Consider the following 25,986-nt stretch of genomic DNA (forward strand, 5'->3'; position numbering starts at 1 on the left):
CACTTGGCTGTGATGTCACCTTTCGATTTCTTTCTACTTTTTTGCCTTCTCTCCCTGCTGCAGCTGCACCAGTTGGCCTTTATAGGCCGCTCCGACGTCCCCGAACCTCTTGCTGTGACATCACACTTCGCTTTCAATGCTCGCTGGAAGGAGCACTTCGAAGATCTCCTCAACCAAGACTCTGTCTTTGACGTTCGTATCCTTGACTCCATCCCACAGCTTGCTGCCTGCCACTATCTCGACACAATCTCAGCCCGGCATGAGGTTGAAAAGTCCATCTGACAGCTGAAAAACAACAAGGCCTCAAGAGCAGATGGAATCCCCGGCGAAGTATTAAAGCATGATGGAGAAATACTCGGCGCGAATCCATGACCTCATCTCCCTTATCTGGAAGGATGAGAGCATGCCAGGGGATTTCAGAAACACCATAATGTGACTATCTTCAAGAAAGGTGACCAGTCTGACTGCGGTAATTACAGAGGAGTTTCCCTGTTGTCTGCCACAGGGGAAATCATCGCAAGAATCCTCCTCAATCGTCTCCTCCCAGAGATACAATGTAGATTCCGCCCACTAAGAGGCACAACCGACATGGATTTGTCACTCGGTGAAAATCAAGAAAAATGTCGGGAGCAGCATCAACCTATACATGGCCTTTTTTGACCTCTCAAAGGTCTTCGGCTCTGTCAACCGAGAAGGACATTTGTAAACGTAAATATTGGAAATTTCCACTTACAAGTCTCCTCGCACCCAATCTGACAAATCAGAAATGCTGGTTTCCAGCGCATGCGCATTTCCAATGCCTTCCCAGGTCCGTAGGAACTCCGTACGGACCCGGGGAGGCCGGAATTTCAGGGCCATTACCCCCAACCCCGTGAACTTTTATCTTGTGCAGTAACCTTTTATGTGGCACCTTGTCAAATGCCTTCTGGAAGTCCAAATACACCACATCCACTGGTTCCCCTTTATCCACCCTGTTCGTTACATCCTCAAAGAGCTCCAGCAAATTTGTCAAACATGATTTCCCCTTCATAAATCTATGCTGACTCTGCCTGACTGAATATGCTTTTCCAAATGTCCTGCTACTGCATCTTTAATAATGGACTCCAGCATTTTCCCAACCACAGATGTTAGGCTAACTGGTCTACAGTTTCCTACTTGGCCTTTCCACCAGATATAGCAACCTTGTGCACCAAACCTATCCAAGAATTATTAATGCTGGGGTGGCCAATTTCCAAGAGGAAAATATGGGGTATCTCTTCACAACCAACATCATCATAGGCAGTCCCTTGAATCGAGGATGACTTGCTGCCTTGCCAAAAAAGGATGAGTTTACAGATGTTTCAATGAAGCACCTAATATTCCAGGTCCCGAACTACATCCTGAAGGGTTGAAGATACTTGTGCGTGGATTTTTTTAATGTGGATTGGCCATTGCACACCAGCCACCATGCAGGCTTGACAGAGCTAGGTCCAGTGGCGAGAGTTATCCAAGACGACGGAGACCAGCTTTGCTGCACGGACTTGGTGCGCACACGTATCACTGTGTGGGCTGGTCCGTGCTGCCCCTGGGTCCCTGGCCCCGAACTCACGCCTCTCCTGGGCACCGATCACATTCCACAGTGTCGCCGCTCCTGCTGTATCTGCCCAGAAATGAGAGAAATTAAAAAGATAAAAGACATATACAAGAAAAAATGAATGCGAATATATAGGTGCAATGGGAAGCATGAAATTCTAGCTAAGCTTCAATGGCGTAGGAGTATGGTGGGGGAAAAAAAGTAGGTTAACACCAAGGATGCGGAGCAGTCTACCCACAGTGTCTTGGGATGTTTTTCTTTCTTAAAAAAAAAAAGTGCTATATATATGCAAGGTGATTGTTTTTAACCTCAAATCCTTAGTCCAGCTCTGCCGAGATGAAATTTATAAACATGAAGTCCTACTAGGAGCTGAGATTTTTTTTTGGAGTGCGGGATTGGGTGCTGGGGTGTTCTGTGTACTGGATGAGCATCTAAAATCCGGAGTTCCGAAATCTGGAATGATCTGGACTCCGGACCGATTGGTGGCCGGACTGTCCGGAATCCGTAAAATATTCCGGAATCAGGACCTGCAGCTGCCCAACCTCTGACCTTACCTCGTCGCTGCTGACCCTACCCCACCACCACTCGCCTCACCCTGCTCGCCACCGCTGCCCTTACCTCGGGGCCTCCTCACCGGCCCACCCCAACACCACCTCTGCGACGGGGCCCGCTGGCCCGAACACTTTCTTGGCAGCGGGGTTCGCCCGAACAGCTTCATGGCGGCGGGGCCTGTCTGAAATGGAAACTGGAGCCCGATTATCACCCATTTATCGCCGGCGCAACTTTTGGCTTACTGGATTGAGCTGCATTACCCAGCCTATTTATTTTTTTTAAAGTATGACCTCATCCTCGTGCAAGGCCCAGAATACTGTTTATAATGGAAACTAGCGCCCGATTATCGCCCAGATTATTGGCAAGCGCTACTTTTGGCATTTCGCCCATAATTCGCCCAAATGATCGCTGGCCTAAAAAGATGTTCAAGAAAAGCTTCACTCACCTGACCTTAACTTGGCACTATGGACACCATTTTGTAACTCGGAGGATCTTTAACAAAAGGCTGTTTCAAGTGGTTGTCAGGAGAAGCAATATATGAGTGATTTTAAGGGCGTTTTTGACTCTTGCCAATCACCTAATCACATTTGTATTTGTTGAGGACAATTTTTGTGATTATAGTGATGGGGACTGTAATTTCTCAGTATTGATGACTAATCACATGCTGGAGAATAGAGATGGGAGAAGGTTTATTGAAGAGCATTATGTGCCCAATCAAAGAGGTGGCAGACTGCTGAGGAGGAGGAGATGTTACACCCAACGCATTTGCGAGGATAAGCGATCATACCTGGACTTGTCCGATAACACATGCGTTAGAAGGCTGCGATTCTGAAAGGAGGTAATCAGTGAGAGATACCAGCTAATTAAGAGATCTGCAGCCTTCCAGCACCATCAGGACTGCACTGCCCGTTGAGGTTAAGGTTACTGCGGCACTTTCCTTCTACGCATCGGGTTCCTTTCAGGCCTCAGCTGGTGACATTTGCGGTATCTCTCAGCACGCCACACATTGCTGCATTCGACAGGTAACTGAAGCCCTTTACGCACACGGGATGGACTTCATAAACTTTCCTATGACCAGGGAGGCACAGTGAGAGAGCTTTGGGTTTCTCGAGAATAGCAAACTTCCCCAAGGTGCAGGGAGCAACAGAATGTACGAACAGAATGTACGTGCATCGCCCTGCGAGCACCTTTACAGGATGCAGAGTTGTTTTGGAACCGAAAGGGATTCCACTCCCTGAATGTGCAGCTCGTTGTCGACCACAGGCAAATAATTATGGCAGTTAATACATATTTTCCAGGGAGCATCCATGATGTGCACATCTTGCGTGAGAGCACTGTCTCTGACCTATTTAAGAGTCAGCCCCAAGGTCACGGTTGGATGCTGGGGGATAAAGGAAATGGCCTTGCCAGCTGGCTCATGAACCTCCTGCATAAGCCCTAGACAGAAGCCGAGAAGCACTACAACGAAAGCCATATAGCTACGCGCAATATCGTTGAAGACAATTGGAGTTCTGAAGCAGCGCTTCAGAAGCCTGGACCACTCGGGTGGCAACCTACAATACCACCCTGAGCAGGTCGCTGAGTTCATTGTGGTGTGCTGCATGTTGTATAACCTAGCTATCAGGAGAGGACAACAATTGCCAGATGGGACTGCCGGTTCATCTCAGGAGGGGAGAAGGATGAGACACTCTGGGAGGACAATCAGCCTGGCGATGAACCCATGTCCCACGCCTCCCCCCCCCCCCCCCCCCCCCCACCACACCACTGGAAAAGCCCCATGGTAGTTACGCAGCTGCAAAACTCTTGCATCAGCAGCTCATAAATGAATGCTTTGCATAAAGTTACGTTGGTGACAGTTACAGTTGCATTACGTTTCATCCTTGCCTGGCCATCGCCATTGTTTGCAATCCTTGTATTGATGTTTTACCTTGTGTTATTAGAAGACACTTCACAACAATTGTAAACTTAAATTTAAAAAATTAATAATTTAACAGCTACTTAAAAATTTTTTTTAACAAACATATATAACACCCCAACCCCCTACAGTGAACAACATTTTTAACAGAACAATATAACAAGAACACCCTCTCATCATCCCCAAGTCAACAATTTTTAAAAAAATAACAAAACAATAATATACGCTCACTGCCCCCCCCCCCCCCCCCACCTACAGCCACGCTTCCCCCCTCTAACTTGACCCCTCCCTCGATTGTAACCCCCTTTAGTTTCCCACGTAATCCCCGAGAAACGGGACCAAGACATCTTGCAGCAGAGAACCTAAGGGCTGCGTGACATCGGCAAAATTACCTCAGTAGATCAAGGAGAAGATGTTTGCGAAGAAACGTCTTCCGAGTCAAAGTTCTTCCTCCTGTCTCGCATCTGTCATGCTGGTTGGTGGTACGGCACTTTGGGGTGCAGTGCCGTATCCTGAAACTAATCGTGTGCCACAAGGCATCGACTGAGTCAGTTGTTTGCCCCATTGCCACAACTATCTGCTCCATGCCCTCCGTTATTCTAGCAGACAGTGTGGCAATGTTGCCAGTCAACCCATCAAGCGCATGGAGGAGCTCTCGACCTATGTCGCGCTCGCCCTCGACAGTGACACCATGTCCTCAATGACATCTGCTCGTCGCAGGACATGCCTACCTTGCTGACTCAACCTCCGCTGTGTTGGCGTGGGCACTGGACAACGCTGAGTGGCCTGCTGCAAGCCGCTTGGCCCCGCTACTTCATCCATTGAGGATGACGTGGTCGCAGGTACCAGAGATGACACCTCTGGCTTAGAATCGTGCTCCTCCTCCTCGGTTTGCTGTTCGTCACCCGTGCTGAGCACAACCTGCAGCAGTACAGGTGTTGCTCCAGGGGCCTCCCGTTGCGTCTGGGGACCTGGAAAATATAATTGAGGTTAGAAGAAGAGAAGGGGAGACATGAGAGTGCTTGCGCTACGCAGGTATATAGAAACATAGAAATTAGGTGCAGGAGCAGGCCATTCAGCCCTTCGAGCCTGCACCGCCATTCAATAAGATCATGGTTGATCATTCAACCTCAGTACCCCTTTCCTGCTTTCTCTCCATACCCCTTAATGCCTTTGGCCATAAGGGCCATATCTAACTGCCTTTTGAATATATCTAACAAACTGGCCTCAACAACTTTGTGCGGTAGAGAATTCCACAGGTTAACCACTCTCTGAGTGAAGAAGTTTCTCTTCATCTCTGTCCTAAATGGCTTACCCCTTATTCTTAGACTGTGACCCCTGGTTCTGGACTTCCCCAGTATTGGGAACATTCTTCCTGCTTCTAACCTGTCCAATCCCGTCAGAATTTTATATGTTTCTATGAGATCCCCTCTAATTCTTCTAAATTCCAGTGGATACAAGCCCAGTTGATCCAGTCTCTCCTCATATGTCAGTCCTGCCATCCCAGGAATCAATCTGGTGAACCTTCGCTGAACTCCCTCAATAGCAAGAACGTCCTTCCTCAGATTAGGGGACCAAAACTGAACACACTATACCAGGTGTGGCCTCAGCAAGGCTCTGTACAACTGCAGTAAGACCTCTCTGCTCCTATACTCAAATCCTCTAGCTATGAAGGCCAACATGTCATTTGCCGCCTTCACTGCCTGTTGTACCTGTATGCCAACTTTCAATGATTGATGTACCATGACACCCAGATCACGTTGCACCTCCCCTTTTCCTAATTTGTCACCATTCAGATAATATTCTGCCTTCGTGTTTTTGCCACCAAAGTGGATAACCTCACATTTATCCACATTATACTGCATCTGCCATGCATTTGCCCACTCACCTAACCAGTCCAAGTCACCCTGCAGCCTCTTAGCATCCTCTTCACCGCTCACAATGCCACCCAGCTTAGTGTCATCTGCAAACTGGGAGATATTACATTCAATTCCTTCATCTAAATCATTGATGTATATTGTAAATAGCTGGGGTCCCAGCACTGAACCTTGCGGTATACAACTAGTCACTGCCTGCCATTCTGAAAAGGACCCATTTATTCCTACTCTTTGCTTCCTACCTGCCAACCAGTTCTCTATCCACGTCAATGCATTATGCCCAATACCATGTGCTTTAATTTTGCACACCAATCTCTTGGGTGGGACCTTGTCAAAAGCCTTTTGAAAGTCCAAATACACCACATCCACTGGTTCTCCCTTGTCCACTCGACTAGTTACATCCTCAAAAAATCTAGAAGATTTGTCAAGCATGATTTTCCTTTCATCGATTTGGACCAATCCTGTCATCGCTTTCCAAATGCGCTGCTTTAATAATTGATTTAACAATTGTACAAGGAGCAACACTACTGCAATAAATGTGAACGAGAGACATTGCATATGATCAACTTGAGAGTACAGAAACTGCATGCATAACATTACAACATTCATATATTATAATCGAATGCCACTAAATTACTTTAAATTACCACTGCTTTACAAATTACTCGTGGCGCAATAACGGGATCTGCACCACCATGGATGGCAGAACGATTATGCCTGCCCACTAAGGCTGCAGCACACTCCTCCGGATCAGTGAGAGGGTGCAGGTCAGCAGGCCCTCCTCCGGTCCACCTCCGCTCCGCCTGATTCTTAGATATCTTCTTCTGCAAATGTGACAAGAGCATGGCATAAGCTAATTAACTAGGTACTATTATGGAAACACAACAGATATTGTAGTCCACAATTAGTCACCCCACATGTTATACATCGTTAATGTTATATGCTAATACGGTTTGTATCCAATGGATGCATGGTTATAATAAATATTTTCTCTGAACATAGATAAGATTGTGTTTAGGAACTAATGCTTGACACAAAACCTCTTGCATAAAATCTCCAGGAAAAGCCCCATCCACTGGCCATACCATTCGGCGCCTGAGGGGAGGTAGCTGGTTTATTTGAATCGATGGAGGTAGCCCAGTGGCAGGGGGCGGGGGGGAATTCAGGACCGCTGGTGAGCTCAGCAATGACAGGACTGTAATGGGAGGCAGCACCGTGTCCATGGGCTGTGCTCGGAGGCCTCGGTGGCCAGAGCTAATGTCCCAATGTGAGCCAGGTCAGCTCTCCCCTAGTCCAGGTTGGGTCACTGTTTGGATACAAACCATATTAGCATTTAACGTTATCAATGAATAGCATGTGGGGTGACTAATTGTGGATTACAATATCAATTGTGCTTCCGTAATAGTAACATAAGAACATAAATAGGAGCAGGATTGGCCAAGCGGCCCCTCGAGCCTGCTCCGCTATTTAATACGATCATGGCTGATCCGATCATGGACTCGGGTCCTCTTCCCTGCCCGCTCTCCATAATCTCTCATTCCCTTATCGTTTAAGAAACTCTCTTTCGGTCTTAAATTTATTCAATGTCCCAACTTCCACAGCTCTCTGAGGCAGTGAATTCCACAAATCCACAACCCTCAGAGAAGAAATTTCTCCTGATCTCAGTTTTAAATGGGCGGCCCCTTATTCTAAGATTATGCCCTCTAGTTCTAGTCTCCCCTATCAGTGGATACATCCTCTCTGCATCGACCTTGTCAAGCCCCCTCATAATCTTACACATTTTGATAAGATCACCTCTCCTGAATTCCATGAGTAGAGGCCCAACCTACTCAACCTTTCCTCATAAGTCAACCCCATCATCTCTGGAATCAACCTTGTGAACCTTCTCTGAGCTGTCTCCAAAGCAAGTCAATTAGCTTATGCCATGCTCTTGTCATGTTTGAGACACTCTCAGTCTGGGTAAACCTGACCAGACCCCTCAGTGCTCAATCGTGCCCATCCACCAACGTAACCAAAAAGGAGACAGCGCCAAAGAGTTGCTCATAGCACACAATCAGCAATATAATTTAATCATCAACTTTCAAAACTGAAGTGGTAGAAATACTGAATGTTTGCAGTCTGTCTGTTTCCAGTCATTCCTTTGGCTACAATTTTTGATCAAAGCCTTTAAATAATAATTAATACTGTTGATTAAATTTAAGGCATCTCAGCAAAATTAGACTTAAAGACCGCAGGTTCCGACACCAGTCCAAATCTTAGCAGGGAAGCTACCCAAGATTACCCAGCTTAATTACAATCCGGCAGATTTACATTCTAATTAATGAGTCAGTACATCATTACAATTTTAAATGTAATAATTTAATACTTACTCTTGCCAATGGAACTGTTCCATCGCTTGCAGCACTGGTCTGCCTCTCGTCTATCGTGGGCCACTGATGATACAAGGGCGGTGATATTGCTTCACATTTTTTGATAAATCCAGGGTGGAGGTTTTCCACGCCTACCCCGGGTTAATTGGCCCCATCAATTCTCCACTTTGTTAACTAAGGCCTCATTAGCCTCATCTGAAAAGGCTTACGCCTTCCTTCTCCCTGAAACCTCCTGCATGCTATCTCCCGAATCTTCCGGCATCTTGAGCACTCCTTCAAAAATCGACTTCCTTCAAAAACCTATCTTCTCTCTCCCTCCCTTTGCCTTCTGAACACGCACAGGTGACCCCTGACCTCCCGAATCGCAGGAAAAGTTCTTTGCTGAAAAAAAAAATACGCAGAACGGCTGTTGCTATGGACGCCAGCCTTGCACGACTGAATACATTGCTAAGGCCCATTTCACATCACTAAAGCCATCGACCAAATTAAAAAGGCAAAACTAGCGGTTTTTAAAATGGGCGATATTCCAGCGATCCTGCAAAATAAAAAAAGCACTAAGGCCAGAAATATCGTACATTTTTGAGTGATAGTGAACATAGTGGAAAGTTAGCCCAGATAATTCTATTAATATAGTGTTATACAGTCAATAGTCGGTCACAACTTCAGTCCTTGCTCCCTTCCCTCTTGAAGCACTCTATCCAGACATCCTGCTGAGAACAGAAGAAACTAATGTTTGTCTTGATGGTGAAATGCAACAATTTGGAACTTGAGCACACCAGCCTTCTTGAGAGGAAGGCTTTCCAGTGCCTGTGCCACTGGCCTCTTACAGCAATTTTTGGTCCCTTATTAACAGTGCAGTATGTATACTTCCATATAGTTATTGCAATATGGTTGTATATCTGCTAACACTGAAATTGTGGAAGGTCTTCAATCCAGCTAATTTGCTAAGAAATATGTTTAAAATTGTAAGTTTTTTAATAACTGGACCCTAGGCATAGATTTTCATCTTCACGGCCTAGGTGATAATCTGGCAGAGTGGATTGCCTGCCCTTTATAAAAATGGAATGAAAATCGTGTGGGCGACCTGCTTCACTAGATTATTGCCCAGACAGTGAAGATGAAAATAAACCCTATGTCATGGTCATCATATTAATCAACTACTGTTCCTGTTCCTGGTTCCAGTTACAGAAGTCAGTGCAAGCTTCAGATATTTTGTTGAATATTTGTGTTCATTGAGGAAAGCCATGTTGGCATTGGGACACTTCATTTCGAAGAAAGAAAGACTTGCATTTATATAGCACCTTTCACGACCACCGGACATCTCAAAGCGCTTTACAGCCAATGAAGTACTTTTGGAGAGTAATCACTGTTGCAATGTGGGAAATGCGGCAGCCAACTTGCGCACAGTAAACTCCTACAAACAGCAATGTGATAATGACCAGATAATTTGTTTTTGTTTTGTTGATTGAGGGTTAAATGTTGGCCAGGACAGCGGGGTTATATAACTCCCTTGCTCTTTTTCGAAATAGTTCCAGGGGATCTTTTATGTCCACCTGAGAGGGCAGATGGGACCTTGGTTTAACATCTCATCCGAAGGATGTTACCTCCAATAGTGCAGCACTCCCTCAGCACTGCACTGAGTGTCAGCCTGGATTTATGTGCTCAAATTTCTGGAATGGGACTTGAACCCACAACCTTCTGTCTCCGAGACAAGGGCATAATGTCAGCATCAAGCATTCTTTGATCAGATAGTCTGCTACAGAATAAAGATCCCTCTACTCTATTAATGCTTTAGTCCCACCGTCCAAAGAACGCCCTCGGCTCCAGCCAGGATGATATTTATATTTCATGCTAGTCCTTGTAAATGATATTGTCAATTAGACCTAAATTAAACCTAGCATTCAATTAGACCTAGAACGGTTTTGTGCTATGATCCTCCAGACAATAGAGAATGTGTTGCAAATGTTCAAATTCAAGTCACATAGGATCATTACTACCAGCAAAGAGACTTTCATCCTATTGATCGCCATTGATTCTGGCATGAAAGGACAGTATGCCATCCTCTCCCACTGTACACCTTATTTTTAAGATGGATTTTCCCTGCCCTGATCCATCACCAATTACTGAGTGGCTTGCACACTATCCCGAAGGCACGGACTTACACTGGGGTTATTGTTTTATATATACTGAGAATCCTCCAGCAGCTCACCTTAGTGACCATTCTTATGAGTCTGAATACTGAATGCTAGGCTGTTTTACCACATGGGCCTTGCAACGGAACCAATCCTATTGCCCAACATTTGCACATTCCAGTGGGGAAACCTGCAGATATTTAGTGCCATGCAATGTGAAGTATTTACTGATTGAGTCAGTGGATAGCCTTATACTTCTTGTTTTAACCTAACCTGCACTTTTGATACCATATTGCTTTTTTTGAATAGTCTACTCCACTTAAGCCTGTTTGATATGTCTTTTAAAAGCCAATTTTTAAAACTTTTTTTGCTGAGTATTTTGTGTAGGTGTATAAAGAGTGCTTGTAAGACAGATATACAATGCCTATTTTAGGAACAAATACATTATCTCCTGTTCAATGTGTTTCTAAAATGTCAAATGACATTTTACTCATTAAACCGTGATGCCTAACCACTGTACATTGTACCTGTTTCACAAATAGTCAAAAGGATTGATCGAGCTGTATTTGGCTACCTACGGTGAATTTCCCTGTGTGCAGCCAAAAGAGCTTGGTATCCATGGAAACTGGTTCAAGTTATTTTCCTGTTGTGGAACTAATTGCCTGATATTTTTATTTTTATGTCAGCTGGATTCAGAGATTACAACAATCGATCACCAGCACTGCTTATTAATATGTATCTTTAATTCCTGATTAGAACCTAAGAAATAGGAGCAGGAGTAGGCCATACGGCCCTTGAGCCTGCTCTGCCATTCAATAAGATCATGGCTGATCTGATATTAGCTTCAACTCCACTTTCCTGCCTGTTCTCCATAATCCTTCACTCCCCTATAGTTCAAGAATCTGCCTATCACAGCCTTGAATATATTCAATGACTCGGCCTCCACAGCTCTCTACAGTAGAGAATTCCAAAGATTCATGACCCTCAGAGAAAAAATTCCTCCGCCTGTCCATCTTAAATGGACAACTCCTTATTCTGAAACCATATCCCCTAGTTTTAGATTCCCCCACGAGGGGAAACATCCTCTCAGCATCAACCCTGTCAAGCCCTCAGAATCTTATGTTTCAATAAGATCACCTCTCATTATTCTAAACTCCAATGTGTATAGGCCCAACCTGCTCAACCTTTCCTCAGCAGACAAACCCCTTCATCCCAGGAATCACCTAGTGAACCTTCTCTGAGCTGCCTCCAATGCAAGTATAATCCCTCTTTAAATAAGGAGACCAAAACTATATACATTACTCTAGGTGTGTTCTCACCAATACCCTGTACAGTTGTAGCAAGAATTCCCTACTGCAGCATTCTGTAGTCTCTCTCCATTTAAATAATATTTTGCTTTTGTATTCTTACCAAAGTGGATAACTTCACATTTTCCCACATTATACTCCATCTGCCAAATTTTTGCCCACTCACTAAACCTGTCTATATCCTTTTGCAGACTCTTTGTCCTCCTCACGACTTGTTTTCCCACCTATCTTTGTATCATCAGCAAATTTGGCTACAATACACTCGGTCCCTTCATCCAAGTCATTAATATAGATTGTAAATAGTTAGTCTTGGGTAATCCTTGCCACTGGACCAAGACCTAACTCTGCCAAGCCCGTGTGGTGGCTGGTGTGCAACGGCCACCACACGTTTATTAAAAAAAAAAAAATCTTAGCTCAGACATCTTCCACCCATCACGATGTAGTTCTGGATCTGGAATATTAGGTCCATTGAAACACCTGTGAACTCATCCCTTTTTGGCGTGGAAGCAAGTCATCCTTGATTCGAAGGACTGCCTATGATGATGAAATAGTTGAGGCCCCAACACTGATCCGTGTGGCACCCCACTAATTACAGTTTGCCAACCTGAAAATGGCCCATTTATCCCAATGCTCTGTTTTCTGTTAGCCAATCCTCATCCATGCTAATATATTGCTCCCCACTGAGAAGAAATTTCTCCTCATCCCTGCCCATTTAAAACTGAGATGAGGAGGAATTTCTTCTGAGGGTTGTAAATCTATGGAATTCTCTGCCCCAGAGAGCTGTGGAGGCTGGGTCATTGAATATATTTAAGGTGGAGATGGACAGATTTGTTGAGTGATAAGGAAGTGAAGGGTTATGGGGAGCGGGCCGGGAAGTGGATCTGAGCCGAAGATCAGATCAGCCATGATATTGAATGGCTCCTATTTCTTATGTTCTTGTGTTCCCAACACCATGAGCTCTTATCTTGTGTAGTAACCTTTTATGTGGCACCTTTTCGAATGCCTTTTGGAAATCCAAATACACTATATCTATTGGTTCCCCTGTATCCACCCTGCTCGTTACATCCTCAAAGAACTCTAACTTTGTCAATCATGATTTCCCTTTCATAAAACCATGTTGACTCTGCTTACTTGTATTGTGATTTTCTAAATGTCCTGCTACTACTTCCTTAATAATGGATTCCAGCATTTTCATATTGACAGATGTTCGGCTAACTGGCCTATAGTTTCCTGCTTTCTGTTTCACTCCTTTCTTGAATAGGGGTGTTACATTTACAGTTTTCCAATCTGCTGGGTCCTTTCCTGAATCTAGGCAATTTTGGAAGATTACAATCAATGTATCCACCATCTCTGCAGCCCCTTATTTTAAGACCCTAAGATGCAGGTCATCAGTTCAGGGGACTTGTCAGCCTTCAGTCCTATTAGTTTGCCTAGTACTTTTTCCTCTAATTGTTTTAATTTCAGACTCCCTCCCTTTTGCTCTCTGACTGTCTACTATTATTGGGATGCTTTGAGTCTTCCACCATGCAGACAGATACAAAATATTTGTTCAAAGTCTCTGCTATTTCCTTGTTTCCCATTATTAATTCCCCAGTCTCATCCTCTAAGGGACCAACATTTACCTTTGCTACTCTCTTCCTTTTGATATACTTGTAGAAGCTCTTACTATCTGTTTTTATATTTCTTGCTAGTTTCCCCTCAATCTATTTTCTCCATCTTTTTATTATTACTTTAGTCAAACTTTGTTGGTTTTTAAAATGTTCCCAATCTTCCAGCCTACCACTAATCTTTGCAATATTGTATGCCTTTTCTTTCAATTTGATACCATCCTTAATTTCCTTAGTTAGCCATGGATAGGTCATCCTTCTCGTAGAGTCTTTCTTTTTCAATGGAATATATCTTTGTTGAGAATTATGAAATATCTCCTTAAATGTCTGCCACTGCTTATCTACCGTCTTATCTTTTAATCTATTTTCCCAGTCTACTTTAGCCAAGTCTACCTTCATACTTTTGTAATTGCTTTTATTTAGGTTTAAGACACTAATTGCAGACCTAAGTTTCTCACCCTCAAACTGAATGTGAAATTCGATCATGTTATGATCTCTCTTCCCTAGAGGATCCTTCACTGTGAAATCATTAATTAATCCTGTCTCATTACAGATTATTACACCACTATTCAAATATCATACACTTGTTAATTGCACATGCATAGTTATCCTGTCAACATTAATTTACTATTTTGACTTTTATTCATACAATTTTTCTCTTGTTTAGGAATTGTAGAAGATTATAAGCCTCCATTTTATGATCTAGTTCCTAATGATCCTGGTTTTGATGATATGAAAAAAGTCATTTGTGTGGATCAACAAAGACCAAATATTCCTAATAGGTGGTTTTCAGACCCAGTAAGTATTGCTATAAATACTGCATTACTGTCATATTGACAATATATGACTAGTCTAGAGCTTTCCAGAGTTGACAGTATATTGTTAATGGGATACATATGTTTTTACTTGGTGTAACTGAAAGCAAGATATAATGCTTATACATTCTTAATATGCAAGGTTAAAATTGAATTTGATGCACAATGGATAACTGGAAAAAAAGTAATACTTAAAAAAAAAACTAATGCAGTATATTGCAGTAAAATGTTATTGGCTAATGGGAGAATTACATTCAACAAGAAATTTGGATAAAGAATAATGAGATGGCAATAAATGAAATTTGATAGCACTTTGTTTGGTTTGGGCTGGTATGCCATGTGCACAAATTATACATATAGAAACCCTAATAAATTATGCCTGTGTTTTGCACCCCTTTTCCTCAAATTCAGCATTGTTTTCTATATAATTAATTCATTTCTTGTGATATTGCATTCTGTCAAGGCCAAGTTAAGTGTTCAGGTGGAGTGCAGTTAGACGGCAGGGGATAATTGGACCAGGAAATGTAGAGACAGTTCTGTCCCCATCCCTTGTCTCTCTCACCGCCCCTGCCCCGCCCTTTTTTAAAGCCAGTCCTTATTTCTATATAGTTCCATTATAAATTTGTATACTGGCATTCATATCCTTTAAAAACTTCAATGATGGGAGGATGCAATACCAGCATAGCAAATTTACATGGGCAGTTTTCATTAAAATTATGGAGAAAATAATTTATAATGGAAAAATTGACAAAGTGAATGCCGAGATATGAATGTGTGTAAAATTACATGGACAATTCAGCAGCCTATGTATGTATAGCTGTAGGATTTAAAAAAATCACATTTCAGTATCCTTCTTGTCTTTAATACTTGAACTGCATCAATATTGTTTCAAACTTTCATAGTTAACATTTTTAATTTATGATTTCCCATTTTGAATTTGTTTGAGTTGATTTTTTTTTGTAAAATTAAGTAGTTGGATCTCTTGACACTAAATACTGATGCATGAGAAAACATTATAAATACCATTAGTTGGACAATTTCACTTCTGGAATAGCGTAGAACATGCTGTGTCTGAAAACAATAATAAAATGCAACTTAACTACTTGGTGTACCAACTATACATTAGATAATTAAGATGTCCTTTGAAAATGAGCAGCTGTTTATATAACGTCTTGATGTTTCAAACAAGACATGGGTATGTTTTTGAGTGAAAATTATACCACTTTGATTTGTTAGACACGTGTATTTGAACAATTGCGTGAGAAAGTTGAATGATCCAAAATATGAGGAAACATTTTTTTAAATTGAATTTCATAATGTTCCATGTGTAAAAATAACATTTTTGATTTTTGCTCCATTGTTCTGGGAGAAGCAGGTTTATCTATCTTGGAGTGAATTCCTATACTGCTGATGGAACATGAGTGAATAACTCATGAATTTGCTTCAGGTTTGGAAGCCCCATTCATGCTGGAACCTCCAAAACCCAGTGCAAGGCCATCTTGTTGATGTCATGACATGTGTGCAGCAAACATTTCAGTTAATTTTTTTCTGGAAGGTTGTACAATTAGGGATTTATTTTTGGACAATTTAACTTTTTTCTTCTTGGCTCTGTTTAAAATGTGCCCCTTTCGGACCAGAATTGTAACAGAGCTCCTTTTATTAAAAGGTGCGTCTTTGCTCTACTGCAATGATCTGTTTGATTCTCTGCACTAGCTGGACTTAAATCTTTTTAGTTATGTATGGTTTTCAGTTCTTGGCTTTGTCACTACCGTTGTCTTGCAAAACTGTAATGCCGTACCTCAAGCTGCAAAATCATAACGATCTTCCTTATCACTTGGCAATCAGCTAAGTGGCAGAGAGAATGGTTATAGAGAAATGACTTGTCTCTGGATTTCAAAAAGCAGGAGTTCTGGAGAAAGACAACATTTAAAAAGTCTCATTTGTGTGAGCAGTAATGGAAAATATTTTAAAGATAACCCCTACTACATCTTTCTTAACAGACATTAACATCTCTCGCAAAGGTGATGAAGGAATGCTGGTATCAAAATCCATCTGCAAGATTAACTGCCCTACGCATCAGAAAAACTCTGACCAAAATTGACAACTCATTTGATAAGTTTAAAACAGACTGCTGATTATTCAGTTTTCTGAAGATGTCTAATGGTTGTGTTTTCACATATAGAAATATAATGGACTGAAGAGAGGTGGTTTTGTAGTTTCTGGAATGCTATTCTCAATATTCAAATCTATTCAGTATAACTAATAAAAACAGAAAATTGCTGGAAATATACAGCATCTGAAGATAAAGATTAACATTTTGGGTGTACGTCCTTATCAGAACTCATTTCCAGTTTTTTTTTTCTCTATCCGTATGACTATTCTTGAAACATGCTTTGCTTGAAGAAATTAACGTTGCAACAGTAACAAAGTTGATAGCATATGAAACTATGGAAACACAAGCATATCATTTTAGCTGTTTAATGTGTAACCAGAAAGGAAGCTGAAGATAATTTTAAAATTCCTTGCAAAAGTAACGCATCTTGGGGCATTGAAAGCAAATGTTCCCTGCTGTTGTAAAATCTTGACAGTGTTTTTTTAAGATTATGGCTTAATATTTATACTCCAAATGTTGTACTCATTGTTGTGGCCTTTCCATAATTATTTTGCACTAGTGACTTTTGCTTTCCTTGTATGCACTGTATATGTTACAGTTTTAAATGCATAAAATCTTTCAACAAGCCAAATTAGAACTTTTTATATGATCTAGCACCTATCTGATGGCAATTACATATATTATTTTAGACAAAATCTCTAGCTCTAATTCTTAATTGTTCTAATTATTGGTATATGCTACATGCACTGATAACCCAAATGTTTTCACACCTGCCTTTCCAAATTTGTGAATTATTTATTGCAATACCAGTGCTGACTTATTTTCCATAATTGTGAAATAGTACAGCAGTTATATTTTCTCTTTTATAGGTAGATTATTGACTGTATTTTCTCTCAATGTTTACATTTAACACGGTAAATATTCTGTCTGCAATGTTAGATCATAAACTATAAAACCTGTTCTTTTAAATCTTTGTGCTTTGTTGCATATTGTAAATGCTCTCACAGAAGCAAAAATAATTTAAGTGCACTAGCAACTTGTAGGTGATTTTATATATCAATGAAATATCACATTTTTGGATTGTGTAAACTTTTGGTGGTACAAGGTCTTAAACTGTAAAATGTACATTGTGAACTTTACCAGAGAATTAACTACTGTATTTTTGTTTTAATCTATATTTTATACTATAGCAGTCATTTGTATAATTTAAATAGAACATTTGCAAATGCACCCGCACATACTGTTTGTGATTATTTCCTTGAAGTAGCCATCTGTGCTTTTTCCCCAACAGTTTACTTAAGTTTCAACTTCATTCTGCTCCATATAAAAATCACAGTGGATATGCGCTTTGGATTTTTGCTCTATACCATAATTCACACATCCATCTTGTTACTTTTATCCTGTTAACATTATTGATATTAGCATTGCTTCCATGAATAAGGAACCCTTTACCATGGAGACTTTGGTTGAACTCAGATATTTTTTTTGTTCTGCTTCTGACTTATTGAAACTTATTTTTTTACACCAGATTCTGTTTTCAAAACTTAATTGGAGCAAAACCTTTCCTGTTACCAGTCACAAACAAAACATCTCCAGAGATCAAAACATATTTTGTAGTTTACAACAAATTCCACAGAGGTCCCTACTTCTTTGAAGATGTGGTTAAATCAAGGGTTGAAGAAGTGGGATATCCTTAGATTGTCAAGCACAACATGCACACCAAGCCAGTCCACAGTTATTACTCCTTTAACAACCACTTGTGCATAAAAAAATTTGTAAACAAATTAGGAGGTGTGCGATCAGTTTTGCCATTCAAGAGCTTGAAGATCCTTCCTAATTTTGGACGATGATGCAAGCCGAGTCCATCGTTGTCCCAGTGCCTCAATCCTGTCTTAGATTTTCAGTCATATTTCCTTTGGTTTCTGATTACCAAGTCAGATAATTAGGAGACTTATTGTCCATCAGGAAATCATTTATGATGATGTTTGAGGGAGGAATGTTGGTCAGGACACTGGGGAAAAAGTGTTATCCATTGGTCATTTACAGATCCAATAACTTCAAGCAATAGTAGAACATGTATCTGAATCACAATCACAAGTAGCTTTACCTACAGTATATAACCACCATTTGCTTTCTTGACTTTGGTTTAGTTCTCTCCATGTATTGCACTCCTTATCTCAACCATGACATCTTTCTGACACATTTTTCACATTATTTACAGTCTTTTTCAGGAGTGTCTAATTACTTTCTTCTTTTTCATTACAATTATTGCAATTCTTCTTCATTACTTATTTATTTCCGTTGCTGCTGTTGATTCGCAAACTTTAGATTTGCCAATGCAAGCCTTCAATGTTAGTTTTGATTCTTGTGAAAGTCTCTTCCTCGTACTGTTCAGATTCTGTTTCTGTTTCTACACTGTTTCTGTTTAGACTTTTCCCTAGAGCCTCAATGGTTACATGTACCAGCTCGGGTGAGGAGACGCACTACGTACATCTCCATTGTTTCATCAGAATATTGTATTTTTGTCTCCAACACATTATTAGGTGTTTCAGTGCCTCTCTGCTCATACAGATCATTTGTGTAGAAGTTCTGACATCTTTTAGTTGTTTGATGTAATACCCGCCCTCCTGTATGGCTCAGAGACATAGACCATGTACGGTAGACAACTCAAGTCGCTGGAGAAATACCACCAACTATGCCTCTGCAAGATCCTACAAATCCCCTGGGAGGACAGAGGCACCAACATTAGCATCCTTGACCAGGCTAACATCCTCAGCATTGAAGCACTGACCACACTTGATCAGCTCTGCTGGACAAGTCACATCGTTCGCAAGCCGGACACGAGACTCCCAAAGCAAGCGCTCTACTCGGAGCTCCTTCACTGCAAATGAGCCAAAGGTGGGCAGAGGAAACGTTGCAAGGACACCCTCAAAGCCTCCCTGATAAAGTGCAACATCCCCACTGACACCTGAGAGTCCCTGGCCAAAGATCACTCTAAATGGAGGAAGTGCATCTGGGAGGGCGTTGAGCACCTCCAGTCTCATCGCCGAGAGCATGCAGAAATCAAGTGCAGGCAGCGGAAAGAGCATGCGGCAAACCAGTCCCACCCACCCTTTCCCTCAACGACTATCTGTCCCACCTGTGACTGGGACTGTGGTTCTCATATTGGACTGCTCAGCCACCTAAGGACTCCTTTTAAGAGTGGAAGCAAGTCTTCCTCGATTCCGAGGGACTGCCTATGATGAGATTTGATACAGTCTCGAGTCCCAAATTCTCTTAAAACCGTTTCAATTTTTGGCTAGATTTCCTGTCATCTGTAATTTTGCTGGGAATAGTACATTTTGAATAATAGATTTACAGAAGTGTACAGTAGCCACATTCCCATACAAGGTGCTCCCCATCACCATGATTAATACCATCTGTGCAGCTGCCACTGCTATATCCTCCACTTGGACAAGTATGAGCGGAGAAAAGGGAGTCTGCATGGATTTATGAAGGGTAAATCCATGTCTTAACTAGTTGATTTTTTATGAGGATGTTTTCAGCATGGTGGATAAGGGAGAATCAATGTTGTCTATATAGACTTAGAGATTATTAGCAAAAATTAAAGTACATGGAATTGGAGGTAACTTTGAGACATGGTTTGGTAATTGGTTGTGAGGTCGGTGTCGGATTATGGATAAAGGGAAGATTCTTTGGTGGGATGTGATGTTCCCCAGGGATTTCTACTGGGGCCTCAGCTTTATATATAATCAATGATTTGGATGAAAGAATGGAGTGTTTACCCATACTTGCAGGTGACACTAAGTTAGGAGGCACAGTAAGTTGTGTATCTGTGAGCAGGGAGTTACAAAGACATAGGCAGACTAAGTGAGTGGGCAAAACCGTTACAGATGGCGTTCAATGTGGGGAACTGCGATTATCAACTGAATCTGAGAAAGACATATCGGCATAAAGGGCAAAGGAATTTAGCTGTCCATGTGCACAAATCACAAAAGGCTAGTACACAGGTAGAATAGTAATCAAAAAGACTAATAGATGGATTCCAGACTACTGCATTCAGTTTGGGGCACTGCACCTCAGTAAATATACATTGGCCTTGGAGAAGTTAGTGTAGATTCACCAGAATGATATTGGAACTTAAAGGGTTTAATTGAGGCCCAGGCCTGGAATAAAAGTCCTGAATTGGGGAAAAACTAATTTTGCTAAGTTAAGAAGTGATTTGGCCATAGTAGACTGGAAACAGCTACTTGTGGGTAAATCCGTGTTGGGACAGTGGGAGGCATTCAAGGAGGAGATCCGGGATGCTCAGGCCAAACATGTGCCCTTAAAGAAAAAGGGTGTGAAGAATAATTCTAGAGCCGCCTGGATGTCTAGGGACTTACAGGGGAGGATAAAGAAAAAAAGGGACGCTTATGTCATATACCAACGGCTAAATACTACAGAATCTTTAGATGAATATAGAAAGTTAAGAGGCAAGGATATTAGAAATGCTAAGAGAGAGCACAAAAAATTCTTGGCCAGTAAAATTAAGGAAAACCCTAAGATGTTCTATAAATACATTAAGACTAAGAGGGTAACTAAAGAAAAGGTAGGGCCTATTAGAGACCATAAGGGTAATCTTGTGTGGAGGGAGAAGATGTTGGGAAGGTTCTTAATGAATACTTTGCATCTGTTTTCACAAAGGAAAGGGGCAATACAGATAGTGCTATTGAGGAGCAGTGTGATATTCTGGATGAAATAAATATAGTGAGAGAGGAAGTATTAAGGGGTTTAGCAGCTTTGAAAGTAGATAAGTCCCCAGGCCTAGATGAAATGTATCCCAGGCTGTTGAGCAAAGTAAAAGAGGAGGCTTTGACCATAATTTTTCAATCCTCTGGATTTGGGCATGGTGCCAGAGGATTGGAGGACTGTTAATGTAGTACCCTTGTTTAAGAAGGAAAAAAGGGATAGGCCTAGTAATTACAGGCCTGTCAACCTAACCTCAGTGGTGGGAAAATTATTGGAAAAAATCCTGAAAGACAGGATTAATTAGGGATTGTCAGCACGGATTTGTTAAGGGAATATTGTGTTTTTTTGAGGAGGTAACCATGAGGGTCGTGCGTATGATGTAGTGTATATGGACTTTAACAAAGCTTTTGATGAGGTTCCACATGGTAGACTGGTCATGAAGGTTAAAGCCCATGAGATCCAGGGCAAAGTGACAAGTTGGATCCAAAATTGGCTTGGAGGTAGGAAACAAAGAGTAATGGTTGATGGATGTTTTTGTGACTGGAAGGATGTTTCCAGTGGGGTTCCGCAGGGCTCAGTACTGGGTCTCTTGCTTTTTGTTGTATATATCAATGATTTTAGATTTGAATATAGAGAGTATGATTAAAAAGTTTGCAGACGACACTAAAATACGCTTTGTGGTTGATAATGAAGAGGAAAGTCATGGGCTGTAGGAGGATATCAATCTACTGGTCAGGTGGACAGAGCAGTGACAAACAAAATTTAATTCGGAGAAGTGTGAGGTAATGCAATTTGGGAGGGCTAATAAGGAAAGGGTATACACATTAAGCGGTAGGCCACTTAATAGTGTAGATGAACAAAGGGATCTTGGAGTGCTTGTCCACAGATCCCTGAAAGTTGCAGGCCAGGTGGTTAAGAAGGCATACGGAATGCTTGCCTTTATTGACCAAGTCATAGAATATACTAAAATTGTATAATTCTTTGGTTAGGCCACAGCGGGAATACTGCGTGCAGTTCTGGTCGCCGTATTATAGGAAGGATGTGATTGCATTAGAGAAGGTGCAGAGAAGAGTGATGAGGATGCTGCCTGAAATGGAGAATCTTAGTTATGATGACAGATTGGATAGACTAGGTTTGTTCTCATTGAAACAGAGGAGGTTGAGAGGAGACCTCATTGAGGTGTACAAAATATTGAGGAGCCTGGACATAGTTGATAGGGGTTATTTCCATTGGTAGTGGGGTCTATTATGAGGGGGCATAGTTTTAAGGTGGTTGGTGGAAGGTTTAGAGGGGATTTGAGGGGAGGCCTCTTTATGCAGAAGGTTGTGAGGATCTGGAACTCACTGCCTGGAAGAGTGGTGGATGCAGAAACCCTCACCACTTTTAAGAGATGGTTGGATGAGCACTTAAAGTGCCGTAACCTGCAGGGTTATGGATCTAGAGCTGGTAATTGGGATTATACTGGATAACCTTTTGTTGGCCGGCACAGATATAATGGTAAGTACTGCAGGGAATCGAATACAGCCAGGGTGATCTCCTGGACTCGTTTCAATCGCCTGGATGGATCTGAGAGGAATTTTCCCAGAGTTTTTTCTCCCTAAATTGACCTGGGTTTTTATTTGTTTTTTGCCTCTCCCAGGAGATCTCACACCTCTGGTTGGGGTGGAGTGTAGAATGTTTCAGTGTAAGGGGTGTCGCAGTTGTGTGAGGCAGAATGCTTGGGCTGGGTACTCTCTTCCTTTCCACCATTGTTCATTGTTTGTAGGTTTATATGTAACCTTCAGGGCTGCTGACCGAGGGCAGGGTGGCTCTTTGTCGGCCGGCGTGGACACAATGGGCCGAAATGGCCTCCTTCTGCGCTGTAAATTTCTATGTTACATAATCTTTGCTTGTATTCCCTCGAGTTTAGAAGATTGAGGGGTGATCTTATCCAGGGGTTTAAAATGGTAAAGGGATTTGATAGAATAGATAGACAAACAATTTCCTTTGGTGGAGGAAAATTAGAGCTAGGCCATGGAATTAGGAATGAAATCATGAAGTAAATTTTCATGCAAAGGGTTGTGAAAATCTGTAACTTTTCCCCCCAAATGGCTGTGAATGCGAAGCCAATTGAAATTTAAGACTGAGCAACAGATTTTTGTTAGCTTAGGGTATCGAGCGATCTGTTGAAAAGGTGGGTAAATTGAATTTCAGATTAGCACATCATCTAATAGAATGGTGGAATACGCTCAGGGTGTTGCTACATTTAAAATCCTTATCTTTAAATTCCCCCATGGCTTCACCCCACCCGATCTCTGCAGTCTCCTCCAGCCCTATATTCCCAACTTCTCCGAATCCTCTGATCGTCATCTCAGTATAGCTTTTTGAGCACTCCTTTCTCATGTACCAACACCCCCACCCCAGCCCAACCATCCTGTCGTGCCCACTATTAGTGACAAATCCTTCAGTCACCTGGCTCCTACTCCTAAACCCCCCCTGCCTCTTTTTTTTTAATGTTCCTCAAAACCCATCTCTTTGAGCAAGCTCTTGATCACCTCTAATGTCTCCTTTCCTAGCTTGGTGTTTTTTATGCACTCATCAGTGAAGCATCTTGAGATGTTTTTCACATTAACGTTGTGCTATAAATGGAAGTTGTTGCTTAACATTTCAGTTTTAAATGACTCTTTTGCTCAGACAGTCACACGGAGCAGGATACAAGCGAGCAAAAAAACACTTTGCTCAGTTGAACGTACTTGGTTGAAAAACAAATGCTGGCTTTCCTGCTCCAACTGATTTATTTCCTTCTGTATCGCCTCAAAACTTTTTGGTGCCTTCAGGATGAGTTACTTCCAGTTCTCACACCATGTAGTGTTTGTTGAATCTTTTTTAGTTTACCAATTGAACTTGAGAGTTTTACAAGATAATTATGGATGAGGAAGGCCACTGGATTCATCCAGCCAGATGATGCCCAATGCCCAACCTCCATTGTAGCATCCAATTATTTTTTTAAATGATTCGAGGGTGTTTGCATTACTCCAGCTGGCAGGTTATTTCACATGTTGATCACTCTGTGAAAATTTTCCTTGTCCTAAAAGTATTGTTCTCTAGTTTAAAACAGTGTTCCCTACTTGAACTCCCATTCAGTTTAAAATAATGTTCTGGCTAGCTTTGTCTATACCCGTAAAAATCTGTTGTTGTTGTTGTTGTTGTTTGTTTACGCCTCCTATAAGGTCACGTCTCGGATGTCTCCTTTTCACACTGAAAAGCTCAAGTTTATCCAGTCTTTAACTCATGCCCTTGACACTGGGGATTTGTCTCGTGGCTCTTCTCTGCATTGCCTCCAGCACTTGAATGTCTCTCTTGTTTCTTGGTGACTGAATGCAGTATTCAAAGTGCAGTTTTCATCATTACCTCCTCTGCTGTATGTTCTACTGTTTGGAATATGTAGTTCAACAGCTGTTTTGATCACTGCTCTTCATTGATGAGACAATATTTAGTGCCAAGTCGATGAAGACTTCTGTCTCTTTCAGCTTCATCTGTAACTATTTCCACATTATTCATGGAGTACCCTTGACATCTGTTTTTGTTCATATGTGTAGCACTTTACAAGATACTTAAGATATTGAACTTGAATGGGGTCTAATGATTGCATAGCTTACAGTAATACTTGTATTTCAATAGACATTTTCAACTTGATTATCCCAAAGATATCCGTTGCTTCAACGTTCTTGAATTGATTTGTAAGAGTAGAATAAGCAGTTGTGGTTATAAGCAGTGCTGCTTTTTATTGATGGGACAAAAGGTTGAACATAACATAGAACCATAGAGGAATACAGCACAGAAGGAGCCATTTGACCCATTGTGCCTGTGCCAGTTCTTTGGAAGAGCTATCCAATTAGTCCCACTCCCTGCTCTTTATCATAGCCCTGCAAATTTCCCCCCCTAACATTTAATATTTCTTAATCACAATTATATTACCATAGCTGATTAAACTTATTTTCTCTGCTTCAATGGAAGTAGTCCCAGTCTCTGAAATATCTCAATAATTATAGTTTCCCACTCCTGGCATTGTCCTGCTGCATCTCTGCTGGATGTTCTTGTTGGAAATGTGATTCTGCTATAGATACCTCCTTTGGTTCAGTGGCATCTGTCACTCTCTAAGTGCTCTGAGCATTATACTTTCTAGGAGTTGACTGCTGCTGCTCTACATCTGCTTTTATGATAGTGGGACTTGGGGTTCAGCAATGATCAGGACTCGATCTCTGTGACTTTTACATGTGTATTTCTTCAATCTCGCTGAAGGCGGACTGAGTTAACACTATATATGTTATGTATGTAAACCTGTAAATACATTGTATAGCCACCAGAGGGCTCATCCCCTGGAGTCCCAAGGGATCCCATAATCCCTTGGGAGCACCTGTACATAAGGAGGCCTCACAGGCTGGAGAGGCACTGTGGAGACCTGTAATATAATAAAGGACTACGGTCACATTACTTTCAGCTTACAGTATCTGGTCAGATTCTTTATTCAAGACATAACAACTGGCGACGAGATACAAATGACAAACCCCACTGCAACAATGCAGAGAACCGTGGGCATCCTGGAGAAATTTTCGGAGGGAGATGATTGGGAAACCTTCGTAACATAGAAACATAGAAAATACGTGCAGGAGTAGGCCATTCGGCCTTTCGAGCCTGCACTGCCATTCAATGAGTTTATGGCTGAACATGCAATTTCAGTACCCCATTTGTGGCCAACGAGCTGGAAGGACAAGCGAGCGCTGCCAAACGAAGGGTGATCTTCCACCGGTTGCGGGGCACCAACCTATGGCCTCATGAAAAATCTGCTTGCTCTAGCGAAACCCACAGAAGTTATATCATGATTTGTGCACACTGGTCTGGGAGCATCTAAACCTAAAGGAAAGTGTTCTGATGGCGAGGTACTAGTTCTACATGTACAAGAGGTCTGAAGGCCAGGAAGTGGCGAGCTACATCGCCGAGCTAAGGTGCTTTGAA

General features: G+C 41.8%; 1 protein-coding gene across 2 annotated transcripts in view; it reads left to right on the plus strand.

Moving 5' to 3' along the window:
* LOC139259809 (activin receptor type-1-like) overlaps positions 1-17,490 on the plus strand; it is a 149,160-nt gene extending 131,670 nt beyond the window's left edge. For both annotated transcript variants that reach the window (XM_070875613.1, XM_070875614.1), the window contains 2 exons: positions 14,000-14,130; positions 16,148-17,490. In XM_070875613.1, the coding sequence (XP_070731714.1) occupies positions 14,000-14,130; positions 16,148-16,282 (266 nt within the window). In that variant the 3' untranslated portion in view covers positions 16,283-17,490. The remainder of the gene's footprint in view (positions 1-13,999; positions 14,131-16,147) is intronic.
* The last annotated feature ends 8,496 nt before the right edge of the window (positions 17,491-25,986 follow it).

Source organism: Pristiophorus japonicus, chromosome 3 (assembly GCF_044704955.1).
Source record: "Pristiophorus japonicus isolate sPriJap1 chromosome 3, sPriJap1.hap1, whole genome shotgun sequence".
In the NCBI taxonomy this organism is placed as follows: domain Eukaryota; kingdom Metazoa; phylum Chordata; class Chondrichthyes; family Pristiophoridae; genus Pristiophorus; species Pristiophorus japonicus.